The following is a 12,467-nucleotide window of genomic DNA, read 5'->3' on the forward strand; positions in this document are numbered from 1 at the left end:
TTTGGCAAAACAGGGCCAAGAGCCCGACGCTCTTCTCGCGATCAGAAACAAGGAGGGGCTCCCGCAGGCGCATCACTGCTCCTTTTGGCGCTTCTCCTCGAAAGACTGCGGTGGCGCCAAAGAACACACACGTGAACCAATCAAAGCTTTCCAAACATGTTCCACTCAGCAGAGACCGATCCTCCCGATCAGGCGGCTGCTGATTGCTCTTTCAACAGGGATCCCGCTTAAGCAAACACGCCAAGGCGCCCACTTTTCTCCCCCCCCCCCCCCCCTTTTTTTTTTGTTTTTTTTTCCTCTTTTCTGCCGATCTAATTTGGCAGCGCTAACGTGCCCGCACCCTTTGACAAGGTCACGCGAAGCAGCAGGCCACTTTTGAGCCCCACCACCGAGCCGTAATTAGCCCCTTCCCCCCGCCCCGGCTGGACCTCGTGCAGCGCTGCGCCCGGCAGCCTCCCACTTCTCCCCGCCGAGGCGGCAAGGTATCGCGACGAAACCGAGAACCCCTGGCGCCATTTAGCCACAATCGCACCACCTGCTCAACTTGCGCCCGAAGAAAGCGGACCAGGCCGTGTCGGTTTTGATTGCGCGCGCATGAACGCCCGTCGGGAGCCGGCTCATTATGCAGCCCCTCTCGACGGCGCCCAATTTAATCGCCTGCACTCATTATTGCGCTTTGCCGCCACTGCCCTGATTACAGGATGGCTGGGAGCTGTGTAAAAGCGCGATTTACCAAGTTTACTTTTTTTCCCACTCACGCATTATTGGCTCCAAGAGCTGCACTGTCGTCCGAGAGTCCCGGGAACGCAGCAAAGTGCACGAACGGTCACGAGCGACACGTGTTGCGGCCTGCGCTGCCACCGCAATAGGACGCGAGCATTTGCGTCTGCATCGACAGACATACAGCGTTGCGTGCTAATAGTATACGATAACCATCTGCCGGCGCCTGTATCGGGCCTTTACAGGCCTTCACTCAGCGTCTTATTTGCAGCAGTTACACGCACATGAAGAGCCCTGCATACCGATATGCCCGAAAAACGCTCGCGCCAGTCTGTCGCTTCCGAGTTTTGAATAATTCTAATGTTGGTGGTTTCACGCGCCGAAGATTGGCTATGAGGCGCGCCGTGTAGAGCACTCCGGATTAATTTTGATTACCTGAGGATCTCTAACATGCGCTTCCGCTTCTTTGCATGAAAACCCGGCAAATGTTGCATCGAGCGTAAGAGCGAAGCCCCCGCCAAAGGAGGAATTTCTGCTCGAAAAGATATTCAAGACAAACGCGCTATCAATTTTTCTCAGTGACTATGAACGTACAAGAGCGAACATTCTTGGCGGCATTTCGTACGGCTTACAGGCTACAATTTGCGGCTAATTAAGCTGTAATCATTGTTTGCGGAAGTAAATCCCGAACTCATTGAGCTTGCAACGCGCACAAGCAGACACGGAGTCGCCCTATATGTCCTTCAAAAAGAACACATTGTTTTCAACTCTTAGCAAAAGCACCCGCGTCAGGTCACCCCTAAATATCAGAGCCAAACGTCCCTGATCCACGCACATCTGTTTACACGGGATTTTTTTATGAGAGCAATGATAACATCAGGCCGTCACGCTCGAGCGACGCACACCACACAAGACATATATGTAAACAAACTACCAAACTACTTGGTGGCACGTTTCATGCATACCAACACTATTGGTGCAGTGAAAACCTTAAGATGCACTACACAAATACAAGCCGAAGGATGCATCGTTATTTCAATCAAAAATAGGCAGTGAATTGGCTGCTGCAAATGCAAACCGAAATCACCGCATCTGCACGTATTAAAAGCAGTGCAGAAAAGAGGCGAGGCCGTGCCTTTACGCACAAAATGAAAGGAAAGAAGCGAGGTTGTCAGGCGGCATTGGAGGAGTTGAAAGAAGGACCTGCCCAGCCGCAAAACACCGTTTGATAGCTGCTTTAAAGAACACGGATACAGAAGCTAGCAAGGGAGCAAAAAAGGTGTCATTCTGGACTGGCAGAAGAAGCATAGTTTTCGCACTAAGGCGAGAGTACCTACCATTTGAAGGCCCCTTTAAAAGTGCTTGAAACACATCTTGCCCTTCAGACGCCGCCTCAGCAAAGTTTCAGCACAAAAGAAATAGTGACTACAGAACGAAATAGTGTATACTTTTGTTGCAAGAAGAAAGAAAATATTAATACAGATAGTGACGCCCATTAAATTTTGACTATTTGTATCATTTTGTATTTTGTATTTGTATCATTTCCTCAACTGGAGAAGAAAGACGCAGCTGCAGCGTTAAGCCATCGACAGGAAAGGAAATCATGCACCCCTCCGTCTAACGACGACGACGGTTGAACGCGAAGCTCTCTCGTGGCGGACTCTTCGGTTGGCCAATCCCCCACTGCCAGTGTGTTTTACTTTGGAGGTACGCGCCACTTTTGTAGAATACCCACAGCAACTTTCGGGTGTGCACTCCGTAGGCTTAACGTTTAGGTTTGGGGGGTACGGCGCCAATCGGTACCTGCTGCTTGGCGTTCAGTGAGCAATTTTTTGGGTGGGTGCCGGTTTGGAGTGTTAAACCCCAAGATGAGACGTCATGCCTAACGCCCTAAACCTCAAAATGGGAATTTAGGCCTAACGACTTGTGGATAACAGCCTTACGGCGCACAGAGTAACGTCATTCTTCTTGTGACGGATTCTTTGGTTGTCGTCCGAGTTTTCCAAACAACTTCGACAATTGCCGAAACGGAGCAATCGGATAGACGCCTGCTTCATAACGAGAGGGACCCAGCTTCGACTCCGGCCACTGGAAGCGTTTTTAAAGCAAAGCTTTCTAGCTCTACCAGTCGACGGTTCTTTCGTGGCGTGAGGGGCAACAAACCCGCAACGCGGTGTAGGCCAACGTTACTAGAATAAACTAGTAACGCCAACGTTACTAGAATAAACTAGTAACGTTGGTGTAGGCGGTGGCGGGGGGGGGGGGGGAGAGAGAGGAGGGCAGAGGGTTTCACTCACGGAGCACACTGTAGATGGCGCCGTGAATTTACCCAGCGTTTCCCGTGTGGAAGTGCCTGCTCGCTGGCGGTGGCGTCGGCACTACGGCTTTGTCGTCTGCTTTAGCGACGGTTGTTGTGGGCCTCTTTTGGTGCAGCTTCGCGTCCATTGCACGCTGCCTTTGCATGGTTTGATTACCTTTTCGACTGCACCTCCAGGGTAACCCGCACCCGACCGAAATAGGTGGTCGTACGGCAAGCATACGTTAAGGATTGGTTTGCAGGGCGGGAAAACAAAATGTACAAACCACATACAGACATTTGGCCGCTAGAGAAACGCTACCTTCTGCGCACTGCTTGCCACGAATGGGACTCCGTTTTCTAAATTGGTGGATACCAAATCGGTTGTGCTTTAAGAGGTATTACAAAAGGCGAAAGTAGCAACTGGTTCTGATAAATAGCGTTTATAAAAGTTTCCTCAGCTTTCGCGCAATTTTCAAACTTACTAAAATAACTAGTTTAAATCGGTATAAAGGGGAACACTAAGCTCAGATGCCGAATTGTTTCGATGTCTGCGCTTTTGTCCCGCGGTGGTGTAGCCCCGAGCTAGCACATCAGGATGGTTAGGTTCCACTGTCTCACCCTTCGAAAGACGCTCCTCTCCGTTTTCTTTCTCCCGACTCACGGTCGGGCTACAATGGTGGCGTACGCCGCTCTAGCCCGGCCGTGGCCAAAGCTGCTGCTGCGTTCGGGACGCCGCCCCCGCGAATTCCAGGTAACGGCTGGCAGAACCTCTGGTTTCACTCTTTGTAAAGCCACGTGTGTGAATTCAAGTGACGTCTCATGGGCAATTGTTGTGGGTGTCGTTCAAAGCTTTGCTTTCCAACCACCTTCACAGCGCAGATTGGAGCCATTTTTTTTCTTCCACTTCACCCACGATCTATCACAGCAAGTTGGCTTTCCTGCAGCGCCTATTGGCGTAGAACGGCAACAATGGGGACACTAAAGCTTCGCTTTAAAAACTGGCAGATCTCACCCGTATACGGGTGGGAATCGACGTAACTCCAAGCTTCTTTCATCCTGGCATGCCTGATCTGAAATGACCTTGCGTGCGGCATTTTTCTTTTTTAGAGTGCTTGACCTAGTTTCTGACGCTTCAGAACTGTTGGCAGTGGCGAGTGCATCGCCAGTTACGAGGCGTAACGAGGAGCGTTCAACGGTTCGCTCCCCCTGGCGAAGCTTGAGCCACCGGCTCCAGGCGAAGAGCGCGTGATGCAGACAAGCACACGTCCCGGCTTCCCCTGCAGGCGCCCCCAAGCCCCGCCGGTCGCTTCTCCTGCCGACTTCCTGGTCGCGATGCGGGGAAGCCACCGTGTTTTCGTGCAACATCCCTGGGCGCCCCTCCGCGAGTCGCTTTCAGGCCCCGCGGAGGCCAGCTTTATCAGCACGATACAAGCCAGCGCCGTGCACCCAGACAGAAAGCAGCAGCGGTATCCACCCCGGAAGGCCGGGTTGAGAAGAACCGAAAGAGGCTTCGCTGGAAAAACCCCCGAGGTCATATTTTTTTCAAGCGAAGCTTTCTACGCCTCCCTGAGGGCGTCGTTCGTCCGAGTGAAACGCACTGCAAAAAAACCAACTTTAAACCCACTGCTGGAAACTTAAAGCGACGATGATGACGAAATACATTCGCTATGCACGGTTGGACGTTGGCTTTGGACTTTGGCCGAGTTTAAGTGGTCTTTGGCTTTCACTCAGCTTGCATGGGATAAAGCTTCGCGTTTTGACCATCTTTCTTTTACGAAAATGAATTCATCCGTTTTTCAAGTATCAAGTTTATGTGCAAAGTGTATTTTTGCGGAGCAAGAGGTCGGCGTTGAATTTAGCTGATCAGTTAAGCCGGGCAGGGCATTTTGTGGCGCCAGGCCACAGATTTCACATAATAATATCGAGACCTGAGAATATGTTTCGGATGTGCTCTTAGCGCGACCCAAATGAACGCATGCTGCACTGTTCCTGAACTTCCTTTAACCAGCCAGGCTGAGATTTGTCCATGTAAAATACGAGATTTGTCACCCAATGTAGTTCGATCAGGACACACCTGATCGAAAGACTGCGAAAGAAAGACTGCGAAAGAAGATGGCACTGCAATCGTATATATACACACAGAGCGACTCTGGCCTGCTTCCATCGTATGTACATAGATATAATGTACATGATTAGGCGCGGTCGCTTGTTTGAGGCACTGAGCATTACTGCACCGATCGTCACCTGCTCATATATACAGGACTGAGCTCGGTATGCGCTAGAAGAACACCGCTTGAAACGACGCCTGTTTCGCGTTTGACCACTGCGTGCCCCTTTCGGCGTCGTACAGGCGTGGCGCCCGGCCATGACCTGCAGTGCGGGCTCGGTATAGTATGTCTGGAACGAGGCGATGACAGAACATTGGCATCGTTAGAGCAACGCTAAGAATAGATGAATATGCAGTTATTCCAACTAATTTATCTTGAAGCATCAACGGCCTAACCCAAAATTATGTTTTTCTACACTTGAACTTCTTGGAAATACAATTTTATCTCCAAAGCTGGAAGCGGAGGATTGTGCACGTTCGCTGGGCACCGTAGCGAGTGGCGAGCTGTGGACAGGGCCTGCATAACTTCTAGACCGCGATGAAAGGGATGCACGTGTCGTACCTGGTCTTTCTCTACGAATCCAACGAAGGCTGTTCGCTCGACTTCCACGGGTTGGCCGGCCTTGTCGTAGAGTGCGATGACGAAGTGGAAGAAGTTGCTCTTGCGCAAGTTTGAAGGAGGCTGCTTCTCGAAGTGGGCCCGGCCCAAGCCCACACTGCGCACCAAACGGGGCTCTAAGGAGGACACCGAAGCCACGCTTTCGGCCACAACGAACTTCTTCATTGGTCAATAGCGTAGCTCAAACAAACGCCTGAACATGCCAGGGGGCGCCTGGCTGCTGCGATAGCGTAACGCACACACCCAACTGGTAGGGAAGAGGGGCTGAGCATCGAAGTTACACAATGAGGCGTCGCCTCCTTCTTCTACTGTAGTAGAAGAAGGAGGCTACGGAGTGTAGTTTCATATTTAAAACCGCACTTCACCCGTTCTGTGCGTTGAACGTATGTTTGTACCAGGGACGTAGCCAGAGGGGGGTTTTGGGGGGTTGAACCCCCTCCGAAATTTTTTTCAGGCAGCTCGTAGGTTAGGCTTAGTGCTCCTTTTAGCGAGGCTTCTCCCTTCCGATAGCTTAAAACACCCTCCGAAAAAAAAATTTCTGGCTGCGGCCCTGGTTTGTACCCTGCAAACTTATCGCACGTTCTGTTCGAGAATGTACCTACACCAACTAGCCGAAGAGGAAGTCTCACTGAAGTTATAATTTAAACTGCCTGCAATTAATTGTTCACGCGCGCCGAAATCTCCACGCGCAGGTGTTTTCGCTTCTATCACCCATCTTAAAGGGAGAGGCAACCGAATTTTGAACAGTGTATTCTGTCTATCCCAAATGAAAGGGCATCACTTAAAACACCTTGAACCGAAATGGTTTTCCTCATAGGTCCCCAGGATGTTTGAAACGGAATTTTTTTAGATCTACCATCGTAAAATATGGTGCCAAAAGGAATGATGGCAACTTTAGCACTGAGCCGCGCAACAACATACTTTTAACGGTACGTGAGATAAAAAGGGGTTTTTAGAAACCTGTCCCCAGATAAAACAATAATGAAATCCAGTATTTCCTATTCCTTCATGCGGTTTTTGAATCCCACATTAAAACCGAAGGAGTTGTTTGTATACGTACGGTAGTTTCAGACAGAAAAGAAGCGCAGTAACGAACAGACGACGAGACCAGGACGGGACAAGCACCTTTTCTTTTCTGGAGTAGCGTAACTTTAGACGCTACATGGCGCGTGTATCTTTCAAACTTAAGAATGTTTAGTGCGAAATTAAAATAACTTCCACAAATTTATTTAGGAATTTCTTGCGGTTACCTCACTATATACAACGCGGGCTTTTATATGAGCTAGAGGACAAACACTCCACAAAAATCGGCCATCTGTCTCTTTCAAGGCAACTGTCGTGGCCTGGATGAACCCCCCCGCCCCGCGCTCAGCAGCGAAACGGCTTGTAATGAAGACACAGTGCGTGACATCACGAAGCACTAACTGCTTGAGTACAAAATTGATATGCCTTTTTGATAGGCGGGGACTGTAGCGTTTAGGTCCAGGCTCAAATTCCAGACATACGCGTATTGCCGTACAGCGGTGCAAAGCACGCAACACAGATAAAGACTCCCTATAGTCGAAATTGCGCAATGGTATTCGAATGCTGCTGTTTTAGTTGGCCACAAAAATGTACGATAATTAATTGCGGCACACCTCGAAGCTCGGCTGAGTATTACTTATCAGAGAAATGTCTCCGCTTACCTGAAAAGCATCCTCTGGCTAGGCACCAGGTATTCTGAGCAAACGGCCTCCATATTCCTGAAAAAAGAAAGTGTTTATTGCTTGTGACACCCCGCAGCGTGCGAAGAATGCGAGGCGGTTTGCACCCCTTCCAGCCGGTTGATGTTTCCAACTTTGTAAAAGACAAAAAAAAAAAAAAAAACAACAACCAAGCGTTCGGTACCGGGCTGGTATCAGCGGTATACCACTCCAGAGCACGCATTTAGTGCGTAAAGAGAGCGGGCAAAAGCAAAGACTGGACACACTGAAAAAACGTCTTTGCAGTGCTAAACTATACCAGAGTCCTCTGACAATACATACAAAGGCTTGAAAACAAAGGGGTCGCTCGAACCCTAAAAAGTATGGCATAGCCCCCTGTCCTAGTTCCCTCCGCGAGCCCCCCCTCTTGCTCGCGTCCGTTTCCAATAGTTTGTGAGAAAAGGAAAACTATCGCAAAAGCTAAACAAAGATAAAAGAATGCCTGAAATATAAAGTTCCGGGTGATATCGTACATTTTGTGGCGTGCGTTTTGCCCCACAATCTCCGAGACCCCGACTTGGAAGCACTGTAGCACCGCATCACTGCCTCTCGAGATCACTCTCAATGCGTTGCCGAGGTAAACAGAGAAACAAAGCAAACTGCAAAGTTAACGAAACCCTTTGCACTGAATCAAGAGACAATTCTTCCTCATGCCTTCGTACCAAAGCAAAAATTGCAGCAATACTGTGATGGACTTGCAAAAGTTTGTGCAGGTAATTGATGCCCATTTCGCATGCGGCCAATTTGCCGAGGTGGAAAGTATTAAAGCGCAAACAATGTAGTTTTACCACGTTGTGTTAAAGATTATTCCCGTCTGTCCCGTTTTAGACCCAGACCAGTGGTTCTCAGCCATGACTGCCCCGGGGACCCCTTCCGGTCTTCCGAAAGTGATGGGGGACCCTACGATGGAGCATACGTTGATCGGTGTCATAATGTCAAACAATTTGCGCCTGCAGCTCACGTCGCCCACAGACTTATCCAATGGCCGCCATTTCTGCTTGACGTTAATGACTATGCGGGCCATAATGTGAAACAATTTCCTCTTGAATTTAAATTCTTCTAAACACCTATACGCTGCCTTTTCTAGGTCTGTATTTTTGCTTCTCATAGCTAGTGAGTTGTGCAAAAATCAGATGTTCAAATATCTGCTACAGGGAGAAACTAAACGTACATGTAATGCGACGAAGCCACCTTTTTTGAATTGCAAGCCGGTGCTGGCAAAATCGAGAAAAGAATGGCGGGGGGGGAAAGTTTCGAGGGAGGCTTCGCGGACCCCTCAAATGCTCTCGCGGACCCCCTGAAGTCCGCGGAGCCCCATTTGAGAATCACTGACCTAGACCTTTAATTCAACTAGCAAAACTTCCATAAAATGCCAAAGTCTTTAGTAATTGTTTATACAAGCTATTACAAAGTAACGTCGTGAACACGAAACGATAAAGCGACGGTGCGACGCTGTTTTCGTGCTCAGATACTCCGGCGCAGATATATACTACAATGGCACAGAGAGGAAGTGGACAGATGCCAGCTAATGTCCTTGCAGTTGTGACATTAGCGCGGCCGTGACTGCAGGACCATGTCACTAACTCCATTGCAAAACAGTTCGAAGCGCAAAACATAAACGAGGGACGACGAGAGAGCACAGGGACCAACCAACGCCAACCACCAGCGCGTGCACAGCATGCCACCGGTCCCGTGCACACCAACGGCCGACAGAGCAGCAACCGCAGGTGGGGCGCGCTAAACACAGAGGTCGTATGCGCTTGTGCGGCTTAAAAGGAGGCCATGAACGCAAAATACAAGCTTAGCTCATAAAAAATTCTGTTTTATGCCAATTATATCGCAAACATTAGACAGATATTAAGAAAGACAAATAAAGCAATCGTGACTGCCCAGCCCTTTTCCGGCGATTTACCTATGACGTCACAGAATCTTGTTCGTGTGATTGACAGCCACTAACCGCCGCCACCGCCGAGGAACACGGCTGGGTGGTGTAGTGGGAGTCTCCATATCCATTTGAACGCGTCACTTGAATGCCAGCGTGCAATTGACACATCGATGACTGTGTGCTCAGAGCTGGCCCATATTACGTCACTCAGGTTACTTCAATGTAGCGCGAAATTTGAAGGTTTGTTATTATTTACTGCGCAAAAAACGTCTTTCGTGGAGCTGGGTGAGTTACCAACTGCTATAGTTCTTAAAAGTTAGCAAAATTGTATGTTGTCTTCATGACCCCCTTAGACTTTCTTCGACTTGTCAGCGGCGCTTCAGCAAGCAACTCGGCCCTGTAGGGATATGAAATCAGGAAATTTGGTTGATTCTCTGCTTTTTCCTTTTCATCCTCGTCCGCCATCGACAAAGGGTCGCGGAGGTGTATGAATACAATTTGGACCTTCGTCGTCTTCTTCGCGACGCGAGGAAGTATGTCCGAGAAGTTCGGAACAAACCAACACCAACGCCTCCACAGATGGAGAGTCTGTCAGCAGCATTGCGCGACGGCCAGGCGCGGAAATACCAAAATGTTCGGAACCGCTTGCTTGTCGAAAAATTCGCCGTGGCTACGACAAGCGCGCAGCGAAAACTGTGTTTTCGAGGCGCACTTGTTATTTCACAGCCAGCTATTTTCGCTAATGCAAATGAAGACGTAGCCTACGTGCACGCATAACACAAATAAGCCGAAATGGAAGCAAATAGCTTGTCGCATAACTCAATCCCTATTTGGAGTACACGACGGCTCTTGCCCACCGGAGTAAACTGATAGTTTTTTCGCCATCATTCTACTGAACGTGAGAGTAAGCCGCTTGTCGTGGGGAGTTTCAAAGATGTATTTCCGCCAAAAACCTACCGCTCAGGCTAATTTGTATTTTGTGCGTGTTCTTGCGCCCGTCACCGACGTGGCCCCGCCGGTCGCGTGACCCCAGGGAGTTGTCCCAGTAGACAGGTCACCTCAGGGCTACCGGGTCACTGGCTAGAAAAACGTCTTATGGAAGAGGGGACTGACGCAAATATTCAATGGTAGAGAATTGAACTTATTTTCAAATGTGACGTCATTGGTGATATGCAGCGACATTGCGCGACGGCACTTCCGGTTGTGATCTCGCATCGGGGACGTGATCACTCCCCCTGGCTTCAATCCAGTGCTTTCTACTTATAAGCAGATGTCGAAATTACGATGGACAGAAGGGACCCAAAAGTGTCCGCGTTTGTCGGGGTCTACTAATTCTTCAACGGAATCAACATTTTTGCGAGTTGGTATTGTCTGAACACCTTTTTCTGAAAGTGACAAAAACACAGGGAAGCTAGTATGACCACTAGTCGGCGACTGTTTCGGTTTCCGAAATTGTGGCGACCCTAGCAGCACGGTGCTGCGTAGTGGCCCTTCCCTTTCCCTCAGCTTTTCTTTCTTTCCACACCATGCATGCTTCCGTGCGTCCTCACGCATGCGCAACAGCTAACCGGCTCCACTATTTTTTTTTTCTTTCTCTCGGCGCCCGCGGCGGGCCAGTAAGCGAGCCGGCGTGCGAAGGGTTGCACGGGTTGCCTAAGAGCCTCCACGGGCTGAAAGTTTCGCTGCATTATAAAATATATTAGAATGTATCCTAAATATGGGGCTGCGGAGGAAGGAGCGTCGCCAGTCCTGCGCAGCTTCTGTGGTGCAGCAACACAGAGCGAAACAGTTCGGCCAAGTTTCTCGTCTTCTCCAAAGATGACAGGTAAGCAAATTAGCTTTGTACAAGTTATAGTAATTTCCAAAAAAGCCGACTGATCGCGCTCTTCTGTTTTCAAAATACTTCGCGCATGTAACAGGAAGTTAATGAGACATGTCAGTCGTCTTGGAGTGGAAACGAATGTGTAAATATATCCCAGACTTGCAGGTACAAAAAGTTTTAATAGAAGTAAACGCGCGTTCTGCGAGCACAATCTTGCTCGTAAGGTGAATTTGAGGCGTCATTGCCGTTTTATGATTGCCTTAGTAACTGCTTGAACATCGATTCAGGATTCTTATCAATGTATTTTTCATTGTTGTTTCGTGCAGTGGGTTTGAGTCTTGGTTGGGGCCCCAAGTCGAGGAAGGTTTGAGACTTCATTGGACGTTTCCTCTGGTGGATCTCTTCAACCCCTCCAAAGTCATCACGCTGCACCTGCTCACAAAGAAGGCAAGCTCAACTGTACGGGCTTCTTGTCATTGACTTCGTACCTATTACCACGGCGATTGTTGGCGTTGGGGTGGTCTGCCCTGACCAATTCTTCCTGTGCCATCTTGCTCCAAAAACGATATTTGGGGCAAAACTGCTGCCAAGCGTTGCTTCAGTGCTCCGAAAAATCTGGAGTAATACCGCGGTGTTCAATGCCACTCGATTTGCACAGGGATCAGTGGAAGGCCAAGCCGAAATACATGCGTTGTCTGCAGCCCCCATTGCAAGCGTTTCGCTCATTTAAAAACAAAAAAACAAACAAAAAAATTCCCCCGCATTTCCCCGAGGGGGAGAATGTGAAAGTGCGAATGCACGGTTGTCGGCCCGCTTGCGGCGCTTGCGCTCGGCCCCCGCAGCCCACCGCCTCGCCGCCTTCTCTTCCATCTCTTCCATCGGGTTTGTAGTATCACGTGTACACCACGCAGTTATCAAGCCGCTATAACGCCGCTGAGTCGCCAACGCACGCCGCTGACGACGTAGTTTGAATGCGTTAAAGATATAAGGCGCGTCACTAACGCTGATATCACGTCGCGTCCGTGGCTTGGTCGGTAGAGCGTCGCGCTGCGGCCGCAAAGTCCGCGGATCGAAACCTGGCGCCGGATGCTGTTTCTTTATAGAGGAGCACTGCGGACGCCGACGCCGCCGCCGCCGACGCCGGCGGTGGATGGTTTGGGGTCGCTTATAAAGTGCATTCGCACTTAAAAAAAGAGTACCATTGCCGGCTTTGCTCTTCAATCTAACGTGCACGCCCGCGCCTTGTCATCTTATCGCGAGTGGCCTTGCTGTT

At 49.7% G+C, this 12,467-nt stretch overlaps 1 protein-coding gene across 3 annotated transcripts in view; it reads right to left on the reverse strand.

The window, feature by feature from the left end:
• Window positions 1–12,467, reverse strand: part of Kn (EBF transcription factor knot) — a 321,220-nt gene that overhangs the window by 125,423 nt on the left and 183,330 nt on the right. For all 3 annotated transcript variants that reach the window (XM_077688236.1, XM_077688235.1, XM_077688237.1), the window contains exons 2-3: window positions 7,431–7,487; window positions 5,689–5,842 (exon numbers count right to left, since the gene is read on the reverse strand). In XM_077688236.1, coding sequence (XP_077544362.1) covers window positions 5,689–5,842; window positions 7,431–7,483 — 207 coding nt within the window. In that variant the 5' untranslated portion in view covers window positions 7,484–7,487. The remainder of the gene's footprint in view (window positions 1–5,688; window positions 5,843–7,430; window positions 7,488–12,467) is intronic.

The sequence above is a fragment of the Haemaphysalis longicornis genome, unplaced genomic scaffold (assembly GCF_048455015.1).
Source record: "Haemaphysalis longicornis isolate Haplotype H1 unplaced genomic scaffold, Haemaphysalis longicornis Haplotype H1 scaffold_1, whole genome shotgun sequence".
Lineage (NCBI taxonomy): Eukaryota > Metazoa > Arthropoda > Arachnida > Ixodida > Ixodidae > Haemaphysalis > Haemaphysalis longicornis.